Source organism: Equus asinus, chromosome 1, assembly GCF_041296235.1.
Source record: "Equus asinus isolate D_3611 breed Donkey chromosome 1, EquAss-T2T_v2, whole genome shotgun sequence".
Lineage (NCBI taxonomy): Eukaryota > Metazoa > Chordata > Mammalia > Perissodactyla > Equidae > Equus > Equus asinus.
In genome coordinates, this window is record NC_091790.1 from 203374992 (window position 1) to 203401572 (window position 26581).

Consider the following 26581-nt stretch of genomic DNA (forward strand, 5'->3'; position numbering starts at 1 on the left):
TCTGAAGATACTTTTTTCTCCCACTTACAATAGTTCTAATGACAATGAGTTTTGGGAAACTTAGAACAGGCAAGGATGGTGGCGGCCTTGCGGTCACCCGGTGGTCCAGGGAGGGACGTGCTGGAGCAGCATTCCCGGGGACGGCTCCTCTGCTCCACCCAGGGCCTTTCCTAAGGACATAACGTGGCCCGTTTCACTTTCTGCTGCTGTCTCAGACCATCGGCTGAGCTACCACCACCGTGCAACACTGCTCCCACTGAGAGACACACACTGCCCAGCGATTTCAAGAGTTTTAGGACAAAAGCTTTCTCCCTTGAGAGGAAGGCGGAATTTGAATTCTTTGAGCGGCATGTATTTTTGCCCTATTTTCAATGGGACCAATGGCATAACTTTAAGAACTGTTTTGTGAAATTACTTCACATGTAAATTTAATAGGTATTTGCTGAGTACCTATTGTGTTTGAGGCATCGTACTGATGATAGAAAACGTGACCCCTGCCTTCAAAGGTGTGTATTCTAATGGGAAGGAAGGCAGGTAAAAATATAGTTGCAATACAGTGCTGTGACAGGGGAGCAAGAGTTTTCCACGAGGCTTTCTGGCCTGTGTGTAATCACAGTCTTCTAGCGTACCAGACAGGGTGACATCATCCAGTGTACCAGACGGGATCACTCCTTTCAGAATATAGACATGCTCTGATTTCTTGCGACTGAAAAAATAAAATAGGGGCCAGCCCAGTGGCGCAGCGGTTAAGTGCACACGTTCTGCGTCAGAGGCCTGGAGTTCGCCGATTTGGATCCTGGGTGCGGACATGGCACCGCTTGACAAGCCATGCTGTGGTAGGTGTCCCACATATAAAGTAGAGGAAGATGGGCACGGATGTGAGCTCAGGGCCGGTCTTCCTCAGCAAAAACAGGAGGATTGGCAGCAGATGTTAGCTCAGGGCTAATCTTCCTAAAAAAAAATAAAATTAAATAAGTAAAATAACCTTATTTTATCGGCTACCTCTCTTTTCCTTTTCTCTAGAAAGCCCTTAGAAAGAGCTGTCTGTGTCACTGTCTCCAATTCTCTTAAACTCTTTACTCTTGTCTCTTAAACGCACTGTAACCAGGCGTTGCCCCTCGCCCCCAGCTGAAACTTGTTAATGGCCTTCACACTGTTAAGTCCAATATTCCGTTCTCTGGCCTCGTCTCACTTGGTCTGTCAGCAGTGTTCCATGCTGCTGACCTCTCCCTTCTCTTTCACGCCCAGTCTTCCCCTGGCCTCCAGACCGCCTGGTCTTCCTCCTGTCTCTCTGGTTCTCCTTCCCATCTCCTTTGCTGATTCCTCCTCTTCTCTCTGACCTCTTATTGTTCAAGTGCCCAAGGCTCAGTCCTTTGTCCTCTTCTCCACTCCTCTCACTCACAGAGTGATTCTCATCGATCTTAGATTGATGACTCCTGTATTTATGCCTCCAGCCCTGACCTCTCTCGGAATGCCAGACTCATCTATCCACCTGCCTACTGGTATCTCCACTTGCATGCTGAATAGACACCTCAAACATGTCCAAAATGCAACCTTCCCCCAAAAGCCTGTTCCGCCCACAGCATTCCCCATCTCAGTGCATGGCAACTCCACCTTCCAGGTACCCAGGCCAAAAGTGTTGAAGTCAGCCTTGACTCACCTCTTCCTGGAACATCGCACACCCCCGCATAAGCAGATCTGCTGGTTCCATCTTCAAAATCTATCAAGATTTCGGCCACATCTCACCACCTTCGTTGCTATACCCTTATCCGAGATTCCATTGTTTTTCTCTGAGACCACTGCAATAACCTCAAATTGAGGGCCCTAATTCCACCTTTGCCTGTTGATTCACTAACTTATCCTTAACACATCATAGATGCTTAATATATGCTTTTTTGAACAAATGAAGGAATGAAAATGTAATTATTTTCAAACTGCTTAGTTTGGTATTATTGGGCCCTCCTATTGGTGGACCAAAAAAGATGCTTTGTAATATTATGGTTTTCCCAGAAGTAAATATTACAATTCACTTAATTCCTTGGGGAGAAAGATTTCTAAACTCCACTCCTCAACTGAATCATCTTCCCATGGGGAACTCACATTCTAAAGATAATTTTCCCTCTCACCAAGACGATGTGTAGAATATATTACTTACATAATGTGGTGAGAGCTAAGTAAAAGTTATTGCCTACTTTTAGGTAGTTATAGTTGTAATTTAGTAATTTTACATACTTAAAGCTATATTAAGATAATTTTGATGTTAGTTAATATGGTTGCTTTTTAGTTTTTAATTGCTATTGCTAATATTCAATATAATTTTGGCAAAAGTCCAGAATGACTAAATCTGTGGAATCAATTTAATATTTATGTGTCCTCTTTAGGTCACCTGCAATGGCTGGAGGAATTTTTGCTATAGATAGGCAGTATTTTAATGAGATTGGACGGTACGACAAGGACATGAATCTCTGGGGAGGAGAAAATTTGGAACTTTCACTGAGGGTAATTCACACTTTGTTTTTAATTAGTTACCTTTATACATAGAGAGCGAAATCTAACTTGACCTCATGTAGCATGCTGTGGCAGTCATGCCCTGTTTTCCTACACGAGCATCTGGTACCATTCTGGTGTCACATGCAATAAGTGATTTATGGGACTCCTTACAAAAATTGAAAATATTTAATAAAATATCAGGTTTTCTTACCATATGTTATTTCTAATGTATGTGTATAAAATTAACATCATATGTTAAGCTGTTTGTGGAATCTCCCCTTCATTATACTGACTGTCTTGGTGGTCTTGATGTGGAGGAGATAATCCAGAACTGGGGGTAGGAGACTTGAATGCCACTAAATATATGGGCTGTCCTAGGTCTCAGTTCTCCATCTGTAGAGTGAGTGGATTCAGTAGAAGTTGTCTCCTAACTCTTAAATCCTGAGATACTTGCTACCACGTGAATGAAACTTGAAAACGTCATGGTGAGTGGAAGAAGCCAGACACAAAAGGCCATACATTTATATGAGTCCGTTCATATGAAATGCCCAGACTGAGCAAATCCGTAGAAAGAGAAAGTAGATTAGTGGCTGCCAGGGGCTGGGGAAAGGAGAGTGACTGCCAGTGGGTACCAGATTTCTTTTGGGGTTGTGAAAATGTTCCAGAATTAGATAGTGGTGATGGCTGCACAACCTTGTGAAAATACTGAAAATCATTGAATTGTATGTTTTAAAAGAGTGAATTTCTTGTGGTATGTGAATTATAGGTCAATTAAAAAAATAGATTTAACTTTAAAAAAATCCTGTGGTATGAGAACACCAGATATTAGACATTAGAATGAGTCCCAGCTCTATCATTGACTTGCTCTATGATCCTTGGCAAGTCATTAATTTTTCTAGTCTTCACTTTCCTCATCTGTCAAATAGGAATAAATACAAATGCCATTCTCAGAATTTTGTGAAGATTTAATGAAATAATTGGGGTAAAAACAAAGCACGCAGTAGACACTCCTGGAGAAAATCCAAAGAAAACACTAAGATACTATTCAAATGTTAATAATATGTCTATCATAGGTAATTCTATTTTCGACTAAATTCTAATCATTTTTTATAATGATCGCTTTGAACGGTGCATAAAAATCTGGGCTGTGAGCTCACCATTGTCACCCTTAACATTTTCCCCTCACGTTTCTCTGCCTTGTTTGTCTCTTTTTCCCGACAGGGACAACCTGGTGTAGAGAAAACAGCTTTATTGATAACTAAGTTCATATTCTCTTTGAGCTTTAGTTTCCTTACAAGTAAAATGAAGGAAAAAAATGATCTCTATTACAAGGTTGTCATGAAGATAAGAGATAATTTATAGGAGCTGACTAATAAGTGACAGCCCTTCTTCTCCTATTTTAAATTTTGCCATCTGTTCTTTATGCTCTGTGATGTCATCTGCAGAGACGGTACTATGAATTGCATATATTGTCTTAGCGTCTGTTAAAACATTTACCATATTTGCTTTTTGTGTTTTCTTTTTCCATTTTTTTCCATTTCCATTTTTTTTCCATTTTTCCATTTTATCTCCCTCTTCCTTCTTAATTGGCTGGTTACTTTCTGCATTTTTAAAGAGTGATTTTAAGCACAGATGTCCTTTATAATGCCTCAGATACTTTATTAGGAATACAGTAATATCTAGAGCAATTTATTTTTCCTCCAAGCTCCTATTTGGCAGTATCCTGTAAGTCTGTTATTTTCATTGCTTATTTTTTCCCACTCGTGTTCCTTTCTGACCAGGCATTGTTACATTGCTCTCTGAAATACGGTATATGAAATTTCCCCCTTTCAGGACCTAGTAACTTAATAAGCACCTTCATGTGTCTCAGAATAGAATCAATTTCATGAATGATACATGCATATTTGAAAATGTGTGTATTCCTTTTCCTGGCTTTACATTCCCCCAGACAGCAAAAAACAGCAATCTTATAATTAAAATCTCTTAATTATCCTTGCTTCAATATTTCCAGATACTCCGTTCCTAACGGCCCTTTCATATCTTTTAAGTATGCTTGGGTCTCTCTTTTCACAAACAAACATGTAAATTAATAAACAGCCAGGCGCTCTCTTGACACTAGCAGCCGTCTCTAACCAAGACAAATAACCTTGTCTCTCCAGAGAGAAGATACCTGCAGATCCGTCTTCATTTCTCACTTACTCTTCATTCCAGTAAATCAGCATCCTGGGGGCCCTCAGCATCCTGGGACATCGTTCTGGGAACTGCCACCAGTTTAATACGGATGTCCCCAGTGACAGCCTTTGTTCTTCCATAGACTTGTGGTTACTGCAGCATTTGACACCGTAGACTAGCTTTTCCAGAAGTCTTCTTGAATTTTAGGACAAAATCCAAGAAAATCCCCTTCCATTGCTCAATCATTCCCAATTTCCTTCGCAGGAATTTCCTCTTGTGCAAGTCTCTTAAACACCGTGCTCCCGGGATTGCTCTTCCTGTCAACCTCTTCCTACCTCACCTTCTCTTCAGGGCCCAGGGCTGACACTCAGCCATTTTGCACCTGTGAAGCCACGCTGTTGTTAATATAGTGCAATATTTCCTCACCTGGTGGGAAAGAACCTCTACTCTGAGCCAACCAAATACTTCGCACCTGCAGCCCAAGCGCCTCACCCTTCTCCAGGATCTCTGAGGCTCCCCATGGTCCAGAAACTAAAGGGATGGCACTTGGCGGGGTGGGGCCACCAGGACCTGCTGTGGCATCTCCCTTCTGATCAGCCAGGTCTGTGCCGTACCCTTGTTAATATTTTTCACAGCATACCTGCATCGGCTCCCATGACTGTAATGAACACCTGTGTGGTGACAAGACCCAAATCTATAGTTTCAGTTTAGGGCTCTCTCTAGAGTTCAAGTTAAGTTCAGTGTAGCCATCACTTAAGGAGCACCTCCTGTGTCGGGCTGCGCCACATGCTGGGCATTCAGAAGACGACGCAATCCTCATTCATTCATTCATTCAACAATATTTATTGAGAATCTGTTGTGTGCCAGCACTTAGTACGGAGCACTATGAAATCACATAAAAGGGGAACCTAGCCTTGTCTTGGGTGTGTCTTAGATGGCTTCCCCGAAGAAGTGGCATTTAAGATATAAAGGATATGAAAGTGTTTTATTTATATAACAAGTTCTTATTATGTGTGGCATGCACTGCTCTGAAATCTTACAGATATTAACTCACTTAATCCTCATAATAAACCTGTGAGGTAGGTGCCGTCGTTATCTCCTATTTATAATGGAGAAACTGAGGCACAGAGAGGTTGATTAACTTGCCCAAATGCACAGAACATGTAAGTAGTTTGCTCCAAACCGATCACTTCCTGCCTTGTACTGTCTACTCAACTTCAAGTCTTGAGATCCCACCGGCTCGGTTCTATCCTGTTTCTAAGTCACTTATCTCGGAGGCCGGCAATGTATTGGCAGCCTCCAACGCTCTGAATTTGCTTTAGTTGCCCTGAGCTCAGTGGCTCCCATTGCTTGCGGACAGTCGTGGCCTGCTGCAGACCCACGGACCTGCAGCTGCACTCCCAACCTCGGAGCGGTTCTCATACCCAGTTTATGGCACTTCAGCTTCCCTGGCAGAGTGGAGGCCAGCCTCGAACAGTCCCTGACAACCTCCGTCGTGGCTAGCCCCAACGCCTCAGGACCTGTGTTCCATCCAGGTGTCCCCAGATGTGGGCAAGGCACACTGCTCCAGGGATCGGGGCCCTGCCACACGCTTCAGGGGCCACCTGTCTCAAGAAGCCCGTTTCTCTGCATCACCCTTCAGACTGAGCCTCTTAGATATCAGTGCCAGCTTAGATTCATCCAAGTTTGCTAACCTCCTTTGGATGCTGTGATTTGAAAACAAATCCCCTGTTGGCCATAGAGAGAGGGTGAAGCACACTCTCCGACGCTGACGTAACGGGTTAGGCAAGTTCCTCAGGAGCCCCGCTCCTGCTCGTGCCTCAGTGGGCTACTTTCCGTGGTCCATCTGCTCAGAATTTCCATCCCTAAGGGGTTTCCCCAAGTCCCTCTTTCTCTTCTCCCTCAACCTTCTCAATAACCTCATCCATTTCATGCTCCGATGACTAAATTCATGCTGATGAGAGCAATTCTAACTCCTCCTCAGTTCCTTCTGCGTTAGAAGCTGGTGTGTCCAATCGCCTACAGGTTACCTTCATTTGGACATCCCATAGGTATGCTAAACCTAACCTTTCAAGAACCGGATTATTTTCTACTCTCTCGAACCCATTCCTCCTCCTGTAGTCCCTCTATGGGTGGCTGACATGCTACCCCCCTTACCTACTTACCTACACACCCTGAGTACCTTTCTGGACTCTGCTTTCCCTCTTATGCCCCATGTCATCTCACCATATCTGGTCAGTTCTTCCTCTAAATCATCGCTTGTCTTTGTCCACCATCATAGTCCATAGCTACAGCTTAGATGTAATTTCTTCAGGAAGGCTTTCTTGACTTTGTTCTCCCCCCCCCCCTACACACACACACACACACACACACACACACACACACACCCAAGACTGGGATCCATTCTCCTCCTCTGCACGCTCTACCTATTATAGCACTGATTGTGCTATATTGCAGTTGTCTGTTGACTGTGTGAGCAAGGCATGCTATGTGGGCATGTGATCCGTGTGGTTGCACATGGTACCGTGTTTATAAGGACCCTACACTTGGTTTAATGCTTTGCTGTTGCCATCTTGAAATTTTTAATGATTTTTGAACCAGAGACTCCATTTTTATTTTGCACTGGTCCCTGCCAACTGTGTGTTTCCACCCAGCTGTCGGCTCCTCGAGGACAGGAACAAGGTCTGACTTGTTCAAAACTGTCCTCAGCACCTGGTACATCAATCATGTTAAAAAGTGGTCAAGACATATTTGTTGAATGGTTGAACCAGTCAGAGTCTAAGGGGCCTCATGTGTAAACGAACAGAATAATGCACACCTCACAGTGTGATTGTGTGTATGCACTGAGACAATGTGCATAAAGCGTCTAATATAGTGTCTGCCACCTCACACACCCGTAGTCAGTGTTTGTTCCCTTCTTTATATGCTACAGCTGTCCCAGAGTTCTAACTGAAATGGTATCTGGCCAGCAGCCTTTCCTAGCTTTCTGCTAAGATGTTTATTGAGACAGGAAAAGATGAGATCCCGCTAGAAATTAAAACTAACTGGCAGCCTGAATCTGGTGGCACCCTCATGACTGTGAGACCAATGGAAGGATTGAGAAAATCCTCCCCTGGCTTTGGCACATGACGCACCCTTACTTCACCTCACAAACACAGATTACAGAAAAAGAGTAAGACGGTGCTTAGTAATGCCCCGATTTCTGCCCACTGACTCAGAAAGTGGACAGCCTTCCAACCCCTATGTGTCAATGGAGAAGGCTAGTGAGGCGGGACCATAATGAGTGAAGAGACAACGGCAAGATGAGGCTGGAGAGGGAGGCAGAGGAAGGACTCTGCAGCACCTTGCGAGGATTTAGGTTGTGTCTTACATGCAATGGAATGCCACAGATATGTTTTAAGCAAGGCAGTGACGGTGGCTGTGGAGACTGACATAGTGGAGGAAAAGCAGGGGGACCGGTAGTTTCTTGCAAAAATCTGAAAAGAGGGTGACAGTGGATGCAACTAGAGCAGTGGCAATGGAGATGGAGAGAACTGGACAGATTCCAGGTATATTTACAAATAGAACGGACAGAACTTGGAGACTGATGGCGTGGATTTTGAGCAAAAGGGATGTTGTGGACAACCCAATCATCAGTCAGCTACTGCCACGATGATGCTATGTTATGAAGCAGCTCAAAACTGAGTGGCTTAAAACCATAAGCATTTACTTTTCTCTTATGTCTGTGGGTTGTCCAGGATGTCTCTGCCTCAGAATTTAGATTGGCTGGGGTGGGCTCTAGTCTCTGAGTTTGGTTTGGGTCTCCTCATCATTCTAAGAGTAGTAGCAACTCAGGGCATAGTCTTCTCAGGTTGATGGGCAGAAATACAAAACTCAGGCCAAACCACACAGCGTTTTTTTTTTTTTTTTTTTTTTTGAGGAAGATTAGCCCCGAGCTAACATCTGCTGCCAATCCCCCTCTTTTTGCTGAGGAAGACTGGCCCTGAGCTAACATCCATGCCCATCTTCCTCTGCTTTATATGTGGGACACCCACCACAGCATAGCTTGCCAAGCGGTGGCATGTCCGCACCCGTGATCCGAACTGGCAAACCCCAGGCCGCGGAGAAGCGGAACATGCGAACTTAACCGCTGCGCCACTGGGCCGGCCCCCCACACAGCATATTTAAAGCTCTGTACATATCATGTCTGCTCACATCCCATTGTCCAGAGCATGTTGAATGGACAAGCCCAAAGTCAGTGTGTCAGAGAAGCATACTCTGCCCCATGGTGAGGGATGGGGAGTGAGATTATATCTGCTGAACAATATTTCAATCCATTACACCAAGTTTCTGGAACGGGCAACTAAATGGATGGATGTCTTATTTACTTGATGAGTAAACCTGGAGTTAAGAGAAACATTTTCCCTCATGTGTGTTGTGTTAGCTTTTGCTGTCTAACGAACTATCCCAAAACACAGTGGCTTAAAACAACAAACATTCATTGTGTTGCTAAAGTGGTTCTTCTGGACATAACCAGGATGGCTGATTTCCACTGGTCTTGATTATACATCTGTGTTCATCTGGAGACTCAGCCTGTGCTGGCTAGCCTAGGTTGGCCTCATTTACATGGACACTGGCCCAGTGATAGCTGGGGCAATGGGGATGACTTGGCCATTTGTCTCTCATCATCAGGCAGGCTAGCCCAGGCTCACTCACACTGAAGTGGTCACAAGGTTCCCAAGAGTAGCAAGAGAAGGCAAGTTTCAACGTGCTGCAAACGCTTTTCAAGCACCTGTTTGCATCATATTTGTTAATGTCCCATTGGCCAAAGCAACTCATGAGGCCAAGACCAGATTCAAGGGATGGAGAAATGAGCTTCACCTCTTGATGAAACGGGGTGCAAAGTTACATTGCAAAGAAGTGTGCATACAGGAATGAAAAGAATTTGTGGCCCCTCTTGCAATCTACCACACTTCACTACAGCAGAGATACATGTGTATGTTACAAAGACACCCTCTAAGCACTTACAAGTATCAAATTATTTAATGCTCATAACAATCCCATGAGGTGGGTTATTCTCACTTTACAGAGGAGGAAACTGAGGCACAAATAGGTTGAGTAACTTCAGTCACTTGCCGCAGATCACAGAGTTCGCAGAGGATTTGAATCATGCTGACCCGCCCCAGAGTCCATGCTCTTTACTGCATTATACTCTCTCTCAGTGGGAAACTACTACTACTGTTGCTGCTGCTGCTGCTAATAATAATAATAATAATAATGATAATAATATTAGTAGAAACTGGGGGCTGGACAGACTACTTCCAGTAGTATATCTGAGGAATACATCTGACCATCGCCAACCTGGACAATGAGCAGAGTAAAAGGCAGGCTCGGATGGATCAAGTGCCTTTGGAGAATGATTCAGAGGAAGAGAGCAGCCACGCGGGCCCTGTGGAGACTGCGCTAAATTGCCGTCGTTCCCCTCAGTTGGATTTTTAAGAAAGTTTTTTGATAAAATTTTTACTTCTGGTCCTCCTTTATCACTTTGGTTACTTGGCTTTGGTTTTCTATTCTTTACTCATAGCTGGGTTTCTTTTTTAATTAAGAAACATTTCAAACATATAAGAATGTACCAAAAATAATAAACACTTCTGTATCTGTTCTAATTATTAAACAGATATTAATAATTTTCCAAATTTCCTTAAGTTATCACTTTTAAAAAAGAGAACACGACATTATACATAGCTAGTATCACTTAGCATTTGCTACATAACAAAGCATCCCCAAACAGTAGCTTAGATGAACTACTATTTAGTTCTCCATTCCAGATGAAAATTACACCCAGAGAGGATATGTCTGATCAGAAGCATGTGGCAGAGCTGATAAAAGAACTTAATTCTTTGGATTTCTGGTCTAAGTGTTTTTCTACTGTGCCATCCATTTTAGAGAAGGACTTAGATGGACATTTTTCTATATCAGAAGTTCTGCTTTTCCATTTTCTTTAACATAATCCCCTCTGGCTGTCTGAGTGATGTATTTCACCATAGTACTTCTGCGTGTTGTTTTCAGTGAGTCTTAATTTCCTATTACTGTTCCCCAAATGCTTAGGTGGATTTCTTAATAAAATATCTATAAAAATGGGATATGTGATCTTGATCAATTATAACAGTGGTTCTCAAACTTTAGCGTGCATTAGAATCACCTAAACAGCTGGTTAAAATACAGATTGCTGGCCCTCGCCCCAGAGTTCCTGGTTCGGTTGGTCTGGGTGAGCCCAAGGATTTTCTGATTCTGCTTCTCTGGGGGTAACGCAATAATCACCAAATTAGAGTGAACAAAAAGAGTCATGGCAAGTACACTGTAAGATGTATAAATTGTGTGCACAAGATTTATAAGTACATATATTATACGTGGTATTATTTATAATGATAAAAATTGGAAACTGTCAAAATGTCCAAACAATATAAGACTTTTAAAATAACTTCAGGGGCCAGGCCCGTGGCCGAGTGGTTAAGTTTGTGCACTCCGCTTCAGCAGCCTAGGGTTTCGCCGGTTCGGATCCTGGGCGCATGCATGGCACCGCTCATCAGGCCACGTTGAGGCGGCATCTCACATGCCACAACTAGAAGGACCCACAACTAGAATATACAACTATGTATTGGGGGGATTTGGGGAGAAACAGCAGAAAAAAAAAAGATTGGCAAGAGTTGTTAGCTCAGGTGCCAATCTTTAAAAAAAAACTTCACATAACATCAAATTAAAAAAAGCAAATTATCTTAATGTTGTGTATACATGTGTATAGACATACGTACCTGGATTAATATCAACTAACAAAGTGTCAAGTGATTTTTATTTTCTTCTGTGTTTTTCTACATTTGCCAGTTTTTCAATCATCATATTTTACTTTAGTGTAATAAAAAAAGTTATGAAAAATAAGTGTTATGAAGTATTTTAAGTACCAAAAAGATGAATAATTGAATTCAGCCACGGTCAGCATTTCTCTTGTTAACTTGCTTACATCCAGTGACACTTAATTACTTCAGAAAACATTACTCTCAGAATATTGTTTGAGAATATTTTAAGACAAAATATCTTGCCATTCTTCATAGATAATCAGCATCAGCATCGGTCATGTGTGAGAGAGGCAGAATCTCTTTGTCTTTAGATGCTGGCTATGGTGCCAGATTTCCTAGATTTGAACCCTGCACCCAGCCACTTACCAGCTCTCTGTCACTGGGCAAGCTTCTTAACCAATCTATGTATTAATTTCTTCATCTGTAAAATGGAGATAATCACAGTATCTACATGATAGGGTTGTTGTGAAATGAGAAGCAATAAATGTTAGCTCTTCTTATGTTTGTAAAAGAAAATTCAGGGGCTGGCCCCGTGGCCGAGTGGTTAAGTTCGCGCGTTCTGCTGCAGGCGGCCCAGTGTTTCGTTGGTTCAAATCCTGGGCACGGACATGGCACTGCTCATCAAGCCATGCTGAGGCAGCGTCCCACATGCCACAACTGGAAGGACCCACAACGAAGAATATACAACTATGTACTGGGGCCCTTTGGGGAGAAAAAAGGAAAAAAATAAAATCTTAAAAAAAAAAAATTCAGCAGTTGCCTGTTCCTAGCAAACGTACATTAACATGTTTTCTGTTTTTCTCCCGTCTAGATCTGGATGTGTGGAGGCCAGCTCTTTGTACTCCCCTGCTCTCGAGTGGGACATATTGATAAGCAACGCATTGAAAATAAACAGGAATATTTAAAAGCCATGACATATAACAATCTCAGAATGGTGCACGTTTGGCTGGATGAACACAAGGTGAAGGGTGCATCTCTGATTTGGAAAGCTGAGTGAGAGTACAGGGCAGGCTTGCTCTAAAGAAGCTTTCTACTACCTTTCCAGATATTAATTTTCATTCTTCTCTCTGTTTTCCCTAAATTAGCGGGACCCTTTCAACCACTCACCCCCCCAACCCCAGACCTTCTTCTCAATTAGTTCATTCTAAGCTGCCACATTTGCATCTTAATTTTTGCTTTAATTCCTAGGGATACTCAAGTTTCTCAGAAGCAAATCAACCAACACAAGAAGTCCTTTTTTTGTATATTTTTTGCCTAGATCTATTTTTCCCCGCAAGGATTGCTCCCTGAAGCAAGCACCTCTCTCTGTTCCCGTCCTCACGGGCAACTCTTTAGATTCTTTCTCCACTGCCAAGTTCCCAAGTGATGCAGCTGCTGCTGATCTGGGGACCACGCAATAACCTCCACTACCTCTTTTCTACCAATAGTCAAAATTTCTATATCAAAGCCATGCCCCTTCATTTGTGCATCTCCCCTAGGATTAAACCCTATGCCAGGACTTAAAAGGGTACATATAGAGAGAACATGTAGCTGCAGCTCCATTTTAACTTGAAAGTTGTCCATCTATGCACAAGCTAATATGGACAGTAACCCCAGCAAGATCTCATTTCAGACGCACGAGTAGAAATATGTAAGAATCTCTCTGCGACATTACATGTCCTGGTCTTGATTTAATATTTTTTTTATTATTCTGAATTATAAACATAATAACACTCAATTTCTTTAGTAATCAGGGCAATGTGAATTAAAAACTTGATGAGGTATTTCTACATAGCCAGCTAGATTCACAAAAAATGTAAAGTCTGATAGGACCAAGTGTTGGCAAGCACAGGAATTTTCAGACACTGCTGGAAGGAGTCTTAATTATTGCAAACTCACTTGGGAAAACAGTTTGGCAACATTAAGTAAAGAAAAACATACGAATATCCCATGATCCAGCAATTCCATTTTTGTATATACAATACAGAAGTGCGTGCTTTTGTGCAGCAGAACATGTGAACAAGAATGTTTATGAGCAGCATTGTTTGTGTTAGCCAAAACTGAATACAACCCAAATGCTCATCAAGAGTAGAATGGACAAATATGATATATTTAATCAGTATAATTCTACACAACAACGAAAATTAGCCAACTATAGATATACATACAACAGTAGGGTAAATCTTTTTTTTTTTTTTTAGATTTTATTTTTTCCTTTTTCTCCCCAAAGCTCCCTGGTACATAGTTGTATATTTTAGTTGTGGGTCCTTCTAGTTGTGGCATGCAGGATGCCACCTCAGCATAGCTTGATGAGCAGTGCCATGTCCGCGCCCAGGATTCGAACCAGCAAAACCCTGGGCTGCTGCAGCAGACTGCGCGAACTTAAGCACTCAGCCACCACGCTGGCCCCAATAGGGTAAATCTTAAAGACATAATGGTGAACAAAAGCAACCAAACACAATAGAATATATACTGTATTATTCCATTTCTACAAAGTTAAAAATGGGTACAATTAAACTATATAATCTACGCATGCATAATTAGACATTAAAGCTAGAAAGAAAAGCAAAGGAATGGATAGCATTTAAAACTAAAGGCAAGGGTTCTGATCAGGAAGGGAAGGGCGGGCGGCTTCTGGGACATTGGTAAGGCTCTATTTCTTGACCTAGTCAGGGTCACTGGGGTGGATTTTTCAACAATTCCTTAAGTTGCACATTTAAGTTTCATGTGCTTTTTGTATGTTTATTACATTTCTTGATTTTCAAAAAGGTAAAACATACTCATTTTAAAAAGCCAGACAATAACGAAGAGTATGGAGTCAAAAGTAAACTTTCTAAGCTCGTAGTTCCACCCTCAGAAGTAATCACTAAATTACTGTTTATAGTTTCTTGTTAATACACACAAGTACATGCCCTTTTCTTTTATATAACTAGATTTGCACAATATTTTGTTCTGCATTTTTTCTGTTAGTATATTCTAAAACCGTACTTTCAAAGCCTTTCAAAATCAGAACATTTAAGTATATCATTCTTTTAAACACTTCCTTTGAATGGATCTACTAAAATTGATCCTATTAATACATAATCCCCCACTGATAAACATTCTGATCATCTTGGCTTTTAGTGATTTGCTAACACGCCTGAAATGGACATCTTTTACACATACCTTATGGTGCAGGTGTGCAGATATATCTCTGGAATAAATCTCAAGACGTGGACCTGCTAGGCCACGAGTTAGTGCATCTTAAATCCTGATGAATAATGTCCAAACTGTTCTTAAATGCCATCAAATGTATTTCAAAGGGCCTGTCTCCTCACAACTTTTCCAACCCTGGTCTTAAACTTTGTATTTCTTCTGATCTAACAGGTTAAAAATGATATCTCATTGTTTAAAATTGCATTTATTTAATTATAGGAGACATTGAGCTTATTTTTATGTTTGTTGATTTTTTTCCCCGTGAACTCTGGTCACAGTTTAAATAGTTGACTTGAGGGGGCCGGCCCAGTGGGGCAGGGGTCAAGTGCACACGTTCCACTTCGGCGGCCTGGGGTTCGCCAGTTCGGATCCCAGGTGTGGACATGGCATCACTTGGCAAGCCATGCTGTGGCAGGCATCCCACATATAAAGTGGAGGAAGATGGGCACAGGTGTTGGCTCAGGGCCAGCCTTCCTCAGCAAAAAGAGGAGAATTGGTGGCAGATGTTAGCTCAGGGCTAATCTTCCTCAAAAGAAAAATAAATAAATAAATAAATAATTGACTTGAACACAGCTAAGACTGAGTAGTTTACTGAATTTCACAGAAGATATAGTGACAAAAAATTTTACCTAACTTAAAAAGCAAATAGCATTTGGCATTAAATCATGGATTGTATGACAGGGCACATTGGGAAATCTAGTCAGTGACACTGGACAAGAGAGGGCTTTGGGCTGGAGATGTTGTCTAAGGTCTTCTTTGCCTTCAGTCCAGAATGATGACACTCTTCCCCCACCTCAGGCCCGTCCTCTGCACCAGTCTACCCTGGGGAACTAGGAGTGCAAGAAATGATGGCGAAGACCTATAGCGGTCAGGGATACTCGGGGAGAATCCAACATGGCATGCCCAGAATATGCTAATTTAGATAAGCAAGCTCCTTCTCTCATTCAGCAGTGTTACTATACTATATGCCAGGCACTGGGAGTACACAGATGAAAATACAAGGGTTCTGCTTTTAAGGAAGCTTCGGTCTACTCAGAATACCATTCTAATATGGGGCAGATTGAGTCCATTAGACACTCATACTTGGTTCTTCTTTAAATCAGAGTGTATAAAAGACTAACCAGGTGTGGCAATAATGACTGACATTGACCCGACACTTACTATGTGCCAGCCTTCGTCTCCCAAGGGCTTTGCACATATTAAAACATTCAGTCCTCACAACCACCTCGTGAGGGTAGAGGCCAAGGTCACATAGTTAATAAAAGTAGGGCCAGAATGTGAACCCAGGCTGGCTTCCTCCAGAGTCAATTTGCCCTCAGCCGCCACACCATCCCCATTGCTGAAACCATGGAAGTGTTGACTGGGACTTGGGAGTGAGAGTTTTTGTCCTTGAGTATCATTGAGAGAGTAGGAGAAAGGGGATATACTACAATAGCTGGCTGTGATTCTTGAGCTCCCAAGAAGCAGGTTCCTGGATCCCGCTACGACAGCCACCTCTGTTGTGGTCAGTCACAGCACATACTGTGAATGTGTGTGGGGTGAGTGAATCCCAGGTCCTACGTGCGTCTCTGCCCTTTCTACACAGAGGATGTCAAAGGTTTTTGTTTTTTAGTTCAGATAATGAAAATATATATTGCTATGTTAGATATCATGATTTAATTGCTAAAATTCATTTGACTTAATGAAATGACTTTTTATTTCCTTTTAGGAGCAGGTTTTTTTACGAAGACCTGGTCTGAAATCTGTTGCCTATGGAAACATTAGTGAACGTGTAGAATTAAGGAAACGATTGGGTTGCAAGTCATTTCAGTGGTATTTGGACAACATCTTCCCAGAATTGGAGGAATCTAGGGACCACCGATAAAGGGAGAACAAATCATTTTCATTAATGAAGGGTTAAAAAGCCCCTAGTCCCTCAACATAAAGAAGAATGCAAGTTTGGAACTTCATGAAATTATGTGAAATGCAATAAGAAATACAACCAGAGCAGTCTACAACAGGAGTGCCTTTTATTTCCTCCTTTAATGATAGCTGGTAATACTTCGTTTTACTCGTCTGCCATAAATTTATGGGGTGGCAAGACCTTGAACATTACAAATGTACGCTGTCACACGGTTGAGACTCTATCATATACTCAATTGAGGTACAGTGTAATATCTCCAATTATTTGAAAAATTATCTTGGTCCTGGTAGACCATAGGCACTGCTCCACTCTTGGGGTCTTTGCCAACTCCATTGTCACTCCAGAACAAATGACCTGACCTGGTGGCATGCCCAGAAAGACATTCACAGAGGGCATTGCTTGGGACATGATACATAATAACTGTGGATCAACTGTATTGAGCTCCTTTCTTGCTGCCAGTGTAGATCCTGGCACTGACACCTTGCTTGGTTGGGTTCCTGAGTTTCTGATGTCCAGTCCACTTGCTTAGATGTCCTGGGCCAGCTCTCCAGGCCAGCCTCCTCGTTTGTTCCTTTTGGCTTTTCTGTCACTTGGAGACACTCCTTCTTCCCTGCTTCTGATTTTGCCTTTTCCCTCCTATGACTCTGGCCTACAGCTCTCCTGTTGCTTCTTGGATTATGTGCCTTGTTGATACTCTATGCTCTGACTCGAGAACTGTTTAGCTGGGATAGGGCAAGAAGCAGCTAGCTTCTGTATCTGTCCTCTGTAAACACACTCCCAGATGTCTAAAGTACTTCTGTCAAGTTAGAGGGATGGCTGTTGTGTTCACCCTGGTGAAGATAGCTAGGAAAGTGAAATATATTTAATTCACAAAGACAAAGAGAATTAGAAAATGCGGGACGGAGCACATTGAAAGGAGTGGGGACACTTAGGATAAGATCATTAAACATCGCCTGTGCTGCAGAAAGTATAAGCTGTGTTCTACAGCAGGGAACAACTTGACTCATCTATTCTGCTCACTCAGTCAACAACTGTGTGGTCATCCCAGGCCCTGTATCCTTCTAGGTGCTGGGACGAAGCAGACAATGGAGAAGGCAAATGTCCCTCCCTTCATGGTTCTTTGAGAGAACACATACAATGTAACGAAAAAAGAATCAGTTTGTAATCTCTTTATACGTGTGTATCTAACAAACTATTCTAAAATCTATTGCTAGAAAGACATGGGAAAAACCTGTGCTCATCTATTGCCAATGGCCAGGATAATTTGATTGGGCCTTTAAAAGGTCAATATGACAGCACAAAATAAGCGCCACATTATGATTATACTCTTGTCCCATATGTATACCTTACCTACTATTAGAAAGTAATAAAAAAAGATTATAATAAACCCATGAATCTATTGAAACTAGAGTAAAATATAAAATAGAAATTCTGCAGCAGAAAGAAAAAAGAGAATTACAGTTGCATAAATATGGAGTATCTTCTTGAAGTAAAAACTTTTTCTAGTTTTGAAATTTGAGAATAATTTTTTTTGATAAGCAATAAGGAGGAAGTTGTAAACATCAGTTTTGTCAAAAGAAAAAGACAGAAACGTTCGTTTTCTTAGAGCCATGGGCCCAATATTGTCTTAGTGTTGTAGTGTCATTTAGTTCAGGTACTAGATAACATGGGTGAGTCTTAGAAATTATGTACTGCATTGATTAAACATTTCCTCTTGAATATTGTTTCAGTGACTCTGGAATAGAAAACAAGTCAGAATCAACACCCAAGTATTTGGTGTGATGGAAAAGAAATCCTTACTTGCCTTTAGGTGGCAATTTTTTGTTTTTGTACAGAAATTTAAAAATGTGATTTGTATTCTGGAGTTAATTGAGAAATGTCTGCTAACGTGCCCAAGGCTTTTAACAAAACACAGTTTTGGGTATGATCAAATGCTCAGAGAAGTCTTAAATTAAGCGTGGGAGTTCTGTAACTAAAGCATACTTCTAGGAATTTATCCTAAGACATACCTGTATAAAATAATGCTAAGAGCTAACACTTATTGAGCTCTCATCATCTTTCATACCCTGTGGTAAGTACTCTGCATGGATTATCTCATTTCATCCACACAACTTTATGACATAGGTCCTTTTATTATCCCCATTTCATAGGTGAGAAAACTGAGGTTAGAATTTGCCTGGGGTTGGGGTTGCCAGATTTAGCAAATAAAAATACAGGATTCCCAGTTAAATTTGAATTTTGGATAAACAACAATATTTTAGTATAAGTATATTCCACAGGATATACTTATACCACACAATTATTCTTTGTTTATCTGAAGTTTGAATTTTAGGCCTGTATTTCATCTGGCAACTGTTTCTAGGAACAAACTAACATAGTCCACACTAGCCTGATCAGCCCAAGCTCAAAGACCCTGGGTTTAACCACAAGGTTATTCTGTGTAGGGGAGGAAGAACATTTTCTCTACTCTCTCTAGGTCGTTCTGGCTGGGCTACAAATTAAATTGACATGAGACAGAATAACAGGATAAAATCAGACAAAGCTTTATAACATGTATATGTAGGGGAGGAAGACATTTCCTCTTCCCAAATGTGGGTTCGTCTGGCTGGAGAACGAATTAAATTCACATGAGACAGAATAGCAAGAGAAAATTAAACAAAGCTTTATGAGGAACCTTGGCTCGGGGCCTTTCTTCCTGAAGGAAGAAAGGGCACCGAAGAAGTGGGGTGCACAGAGTGGTTATATTATATACCCCCAAACGGGGTGTTTCACATGTGATTGAAATGTCCCTCCCACAATAGTCACAAGACTGTCCTGTCTGCACAGCGCTTGATGGACACAGCAGATAGTGGGTCCGCTATCTTGGTGGGCGCAGCAGGAGGCAAGCCTATTGTCAGGTGAGCCCAGCAATCAGTTCCCAGCCCAAGGAAAGATGCTTAATCCTTAAAGAAATGCCAATGTTGGGAGGGGGAGGGAGGTCAGTTACAGGAGGTTACCAGACAAGCACAATAAAATGCAGATTTCAGTCCTTGCCTTTGGCATTGATTAAGAGTTTCTAGAGAGAAGGTCATCTCCTTTCTTCTTCCTGGTACAGAGAGGGAGGCACCTTTTACAGATAGAGATTTACCTCACAAATGTAAATGTGTCCTAACAAAGGGCAAGTTCCATTCCTCAGAGCCTCCTTCCCTGTCCCAGTTCATCAAAAGCAATCAGCCTCAAATAATCCTGATGCCAAAGAGACACATCTTGGGGTGGCCAATTCCAGGTCCCCACAGTCCCGCCTTTGAAACTTTAAGAAGTTTCACAGTCCAGAAGCTGAGTGGTAGATTGTTTCATCTCACTGAACACATTTCTTAGTCCTGGTAATAGATCAGTCCAGTTAAAGTCATTTTAGAAGGCAGCGATGCAGGTGGGCTTCCAAAGTTAGGCTTATATTTTGGAAGCAAGCAATCAGGTATTTAATAAGTATTTCTATGGAAATAAAAGAAAAACAAGGTTAATGGTTGGAGCAAATTATAAACTAGTTCCTGAGTCCAGGAGGCAGCCAGTCAAGACGACTTCTAGATGTCAGAGTCAAAGCATCTTTAGCAGCTTGAAACGTCCCTGATGATGTCATCGGGCATTCAGGTGGCTTGCAGCTTACACAGCAACAGACAGGAATCTCTCAAGTTTCTATCAAGTTGTTCAGCTTTAGTTTGCAGGACTTCAGGAAAAAGAGCAGGTTCAATTCTCAATGATTCCAAATGAAAATGAGGTAAAAAAAAAATTGAAACCATTAGTTTGGAAATTTGTAACCAGGCATTTCAGTAGAAGAATTCAGGATCCAGTCCAGCTCACAGGTACAAAAAAAAACTCCTCAAAGACAATTAACAAAACTAGGATCTAATATCCACAAATGTGTATTACAGTTTTTCACTGAAACATAGTTCTTCTCTCTAAAATCACCCTCATTTTTACCAAAGATAGACAAATTAAGACTAATTGGTTTGCAAAATAAGTTTAGTTTCAAGAAACTTGGCCCAATTATTTACATAAGTGCAGCAAGAATAGCAATTGATCATACAGGCTCTTAAATCTGCTTTTCTGGAATTTTTTATGAGGAATCTCAGATTGAACTGTAAAGGCCTCTCAAGGCCAGAAAAGCCATGCCAAGGATTTGTGCCATCAGGCCTTGCCTGCAATACCTACAGGTTTGGGTGGATTTCTCTCCTTTCTTGAGATTCCCCAAAATATTTCGAGGTTCCTTGCACCTGCCAGATAAGCAAGCTTCCTTACTTACCAGGTAAGATTGCCAGAATCTCTGTAAACAAGGTACCAGGCCCATATTTCCAAGTGGCTTATTTCAGAAAGTCAACCTTATTCCTGAAAGGCAGTATTGTCATATCCGAGTCTGTATGTTTCTCTCAAATATGACATTCCAGTCAAAGCTTTAGTAAGATAAGCAATGTGTCCTGTTATAAGGAGAACAGATTCTTATTGAACTTATGCAAATAACTCTATTGCCATGAAATAACCATACTCACTCACTTACTAGGTTTCCAAACTCTAGAGGGATCAGGTAGGGAGAAAAAGATAAATGTTTCAGTTTTGCTCACAAAGGTATAATTTCACCAAATTGCTGTAAGCCATAGTTAGCATAAGAGAAAAGAGAAAAAGATTTTCTTGAATCTGAGAAAACAAACCAAAACATCAAAAAATCAACAATATTTCAAATAAAAGTCATAAAAATTATCATCCTCAGTTCATTCACTCCTGTATAATCAGTTCTTGATCTTAATCTTCTGTTAGCAGTTTTATGGGGTCATCAATTTCTCCATTAGATTTCTGTAATTTCTTACCCAGAGTTCTGTTCTAAGATCTGAAAGTTTATCAGAAAACTGTGTTCCAGAGTAAGTGTCAGAGTCCTTTCCATGAATCCCTCTGAAGATGAGACATATTTGCAAAAGCAAAAGGCATCAGAGTAAAACAACTGACTGTAAACAACGAAAGACTTAAAAATGACAATTGACAGAGAAACTTATTATTTCTGTGATATACAACACCTTAAAATAATATTTAGAATTATGGCTGATAGCCAGGACAGATCAGAATTTTAGGAATGTTATATAATTTTAAGACACCTATATTAATAACATTTACCCACATAATACCACCTAAGAAAGTTTATCATCACTTATTTGACAATGCTTCCCATGTAGTTTAATAGACTAAATAAGCCTAATTAGTTCAGTATTTTCCTTCATTCGGGATTTGAATATCTTTGACGAGAAGCTTGTCAAAAATACCAAAAGACTTTAAAACACTTGTTCAAACAACGCTCACTGTGAAACAATGCTCAGGTATCCATCCAATAGAAACAGTCAAAAAATCCTAAGAGTGACCTCAGTCATTATACTAATAAAACAGATTTGTCTTTTAGGTAGACTTACTCAAAGAAACACCTTTTATAACCTCTTTATCAAGAGCAGATCAAAAGTTCAAGAAATTTATCTTTTTGAGAGAGAAAACCAAATTTTAATTTCTGCACCAGCTTATGTTTAACGTTAAAACTCATTCACTTAATTGGGTTTACTTTAATCTTAGTCTACTTGACCAGGTATAAAACTCCTTTCTGAATTTCTCCTTCACAAACCTTCTACAACTTTCTTTTTGCCTTCAGAATTTGTCCCAAAGTCTTTCTTTTTTTCCTTTCCAGTACATTAGGACAAATTTATCTTTCTTAACCCATCAAACAAAAATACTTCGATTCTTTATACCCTCTTTACTGAAAACATACATTTTACTTTCCTTGAATACAGAGCTGTTTTCCTTATTAATTTCCAGTAGCTTTAATTACATGTTAATTAGAACTTTTAACCCTTACAGACTCTAGTAAAAAACTAAAAACTAAGCAATTATGAACTGTCTTTTATATGAACATTCTAAACACTTTTCATAATTTCTAGAAACATGCCACTTTACAATAAAACACGAGGCATACTTTCCAATAGACCCAAACGCTTTTAGCCTCTTTGCAATAGGAAGCCAAAAGTAGATAAACTTACATTTAATAATTAATGTCTAATATCTTATGACAAATAAAAATGGCAAGCAATGGGATATATTGGAGACTATGAGGAAGCCATTTGGTATAAACCTAATTCGGCCTGACCTTGTCTTTCCAAAAGGGCCTGACCGAAGCCATTGAGCCTCATGCATTGTATATCTGCTTTAGAGATTCCCTATGGCAAGAACAAAGGCCCTTGAGATAAAGGTGCAACTTCCCTCCCCCTCCCAACGTTGGCGTCTCCTTAAGGATTAAGCATCTTTCCTTAGGCTAGAAACTGATTGCTGCGCTCACCTGTGACCTCCCAGCTCGAGACAACAGACTTGCCTCCTGCTACGATAGCAGACCCACTACCTGCTGTGTCCATCAAGCGCTGTGCCAACAGGGCAATCTTGTGACTATTGTGGGATGGACATTTCAATCATATGTGAAACACCCTGTTTGGGGGTACATAACCACTCTGTGCACCCCACTTCTTCGGTGCCCTTTCTTCCTTTGGGAAGAAAGGCCCCGGGCCATGGTCCTCAGATTTCAGCTCAGGATAAACTCACCCAAATTTTCATTTATAGATTGGTTATGGATTATTTTCGTCGACACTTATTTGGAAATGATGTAGTTACTCAACGAATTTTGTCATTTAAATTAACCTAGCAAAACTTCACAATTTCAAGTTACCAAAAAGATTTTGGAAGTTATTTTAAATACACATACCATAAACTATAATTATTGCTAAAAGTTTATCTATAAACTCTTATTTCATTTATTTCTAAATCATTTGTTCCCAATAATGATGTTTAGATTACCCACAAAAACTTTGAGCCATTAGACAATTTTAGCTATCATTTAAAGCTATTATGCTGACAAATTTGTAACAGGAATAACATAAGCTTTTACTTTTCTTCTTTTTAAACTAGTAATCCCAGGCTGCATATTTGCATCATATCCAAATACTGACAACTCTTTAGGACATGCCTTTTCAATCAAAGCAACAAACTTAAACTTTCATTAACCAAAGATTAATCTATATCATCTTAACTTAAAAGACATTGGGTTAATTTCCATTGCATTTAGAATTTATGTAAGCGCTTACTTTAATCCAATTAAACAGAGCTCTTAGTTTTGACCATACCATCCGGAAGTAAAGTCACACATATATAACCATCCACATATATACACACAGACACAGAATTTCCACAGCTATTGTTTTAAAAATCACTCCATGAATCAGGTACAATACAAAACTCCCTAGTTATGAATCCAAATTTTGTTCTGAGCTGTTTTACTAATATTTGTGGAGAAGACACTCAAGATGCTAGATTTTTTTCTCGGCAAGGGCATGCTTATGACCTTTCCCCTCTTTTTTTTTTTCTTCAGTCTTAGGAATTAGTGATGGGCTAGGTAGTAGTTCCTGGAGAGGGGAGGTGATAATCCTTTTTGAGATAAAGAACTGGGTGGAATCTGAACTGCCTCTAGAGCTGTATTTCCAGTCTTGCAAGGATTTTCCAAGGACAGTTGGAAGTTACTGGGTTTAACTTAATGACATTCTAGATTGACCTACCTGTCCAACTACATCACAAAGGCACAGAGAAACTCCTCAAGTTTTCTCCAAGCTGGTGTTTCTGGGGCATAACCCATCCAACTGAAAGCATTTCCAACTAGTTAAAATGCACCCAGCGGGTGAGTCTCTGGGTTGAGGCATTCCTCATGGCGGTAAAGCTGGTGTCCAGCTGACAGCAGCCAGAGAAAGGGTGCAAAGGTGCCTGACTGCAGGCATCAACATAGTTATAAGATCTAGTCAAGTCCCACTTAGCCCAGGGTACTTAGTCCCTGAGCCAGCACAAGGGAGCCAGGCAGGAAAGCAGGAGGCAAAGGCCTGGGGAGCCGGCTGGAGGCTGGGGCTCCCAGCACCAGGGTTGAGAGTTAAGTCCCTGGCAAAAAGTTTTCAATTTTTCGATTTTACAGAAGGTCTAGGTTCTGCTCAGGTCCAGCCTGAACTTAACCTTGACTTGGTGACAAGAGAGAAGGTGACAAACAAAGGAAAAGAGATCAGGCCTCACCCTCATGGCCTTTTCCCCAAGGGTTATTGAGATAGAGGTCACACAGCAGTTCCCGTGCTGGGGCACACAACACCATCAGGACAGCTCACAGAATAAATCACAGGTCTCCTATCTTCATAACCAACTCAGTAGGCCACCTAAAATGCTTAACGAGTCAATCGCCAAGAGAGAACACCCCACTTGGTTGCCGGGGTGATCAGGCCAGGAAACCAGAGAGGGGGCTCCCAGAGGTGGAGTCTTTGACACTTTAAAGATTTCTTTGTTTCTCAATTGCAAAGCTCAAAAGGAGCCCAAAATGGTCACTGTCACTTTAAGAGAGTGGAAAGAAAAGGGTCCATTACCTTGAAAATCTCCTGAACCTAGGGCAGCGTCCTACCCATGCTGCCTGTGGGGTTCTATAGCAGGGGGCGATGGGGGCGTCCCTCTGCATTGCGTCCCTTGTATACCTTCCCTATTATGCCTGGCAGTCATAAGTCACTTATGGGCATCTGCACAGGCTCAGTTGATGGACTGGTGGATTCAACCAGCCTGAACTGAACAAGGGCATCCTAGTTCCTGAAAAATAGCTCACACACCCATTACCATAGTGACCCAGGTGCCAGGGAGACGTTATCCATAGGAATCTGGTGGGAGTCAGAGAGTATATTGCCTAAGCAGCACAGTTAACAGTGGGCAGGTGAACAACTAAAAGCTACAACCAGTAAATGCAAGAAAGAAAAAAAACTTTAGTTACTAGCTACCGTAGGGAAGGAAGGCAAATCCTCTACTCTCTAGGTTCTTCTGGCTGGGCTGCAAATTAAATTAACATAAGACAGAAGAACAGGAGAAAATCAAACAAAGCTTTATAATATGTATACATGGGAGAGACCCAGGAAAACTAGGTAACTCAGAATGCCCGAGGTTGTTTTCTTAAATACCGTCTTAAGCTAAAGACAAAGGAGGATGTTGGGTGTTAGGGGAGCTGATTATAGGAGATTACCAGAAAAGCACAGTAAACAAGAGTAAGGTTATTATGCAGATTTAAGTCCTTGCCTTCCACGTTGATAGGAGTTTCTAGGGATAAGATCATCCCCGCACACTTCCTGGTACAGAGAGGGAGACAGGTTTACAAATGGAGACTTCCCTTGCAAACGTGAATGTCTCCTACAAAGAGTAACTTCTACTTCTACTTGGTTTTCAGAGCTTTTCCCATGTCTGCAGTTTTTAAAAGTAACCAGTCCAGAATAATCCTTATGCCAAAGAGGCACATTTTGGGGTGGCCCATTCTGATCCCCCACACTACCTAACCATCAATGGCTAACTGTTTACCACTTTCAGGTGGAGCAATGGAAGCTCTCATGCACTGACTATACCCTGGGACACTGATTTCAAACTTTAATTTCTATACTGACAGGAGATTTTCACATATTGAGGTATATGGGGTAACTATTCGGGTTCAAAACTGATTAGGCTTGAACTGAAGAAGCCTGACTTACGGCCTGTCAAATATACATGGTACATCTGCTTTAACCATTAGGGTAAAGAATGCACCCTCTTAAGATAAGAATGCATACTGGATTAGTCCCTTTCCCAACATCAGGGTTGCGTTGGCCTATTAATTTGCTGCTACATTTGAAAATGTATCCTGGGTGTGCTTAACGCATGCTCTTTGTTCTAAAAAGACAGTAAGACCACACTGAAAACCATGCTTCTTCTGAAGGCTAAGGCCCTCTGGAGTTATACTCCTCACTCTGGTTTGTGGAGGAGGAAGAGAAATCCCTTCCCACTCTAGATCCTTCTGGCTGGATTATGAATTAAACTGACACGAGACAGAATAACATGAGAAAATCAAACAAAGCTTTATAACATGTATACATGGGAGAGACCCATGGGGGAGAAACTGGGTAACTCAGCAAAATGGCTGAGG

General features: G+C 41.2%; 1 protein-coding gene across 4 annotated transcripts in view; it reads left to right on the forward strand.

The window, feature by feature from the left end:
- Positions 1–18289, forward strand: part of GALNTL5 (polypeptide N-acetylgalactosaminyltransferase like 5) — a 71023-nt gene extending 52734 nt beyond the window's left edge. For all 4 annotated transcript variants that reach the window (XM_014829019.3, XM_070516493.1, XM_014829018.3 and 1 more), the window contains 3 exons: positions 2382–2499; positions 12307–12456; positions 16378–18289. In XM_014829019.3, the coding sequence (XP_014684505.1) occupies positions 2382–2499; positions 12307–12456; positions 16378–16533 (424 nt within the window). In that variant the 3' untranslated portion in view covers positions 16534–18289. The remainder of the gene's footprint in view (positions 1–2381; positions 2500–12306; positions 12457–16377) is intronic.
- Positions 18290–26581: the final 8292 nt, after the last annotated feature.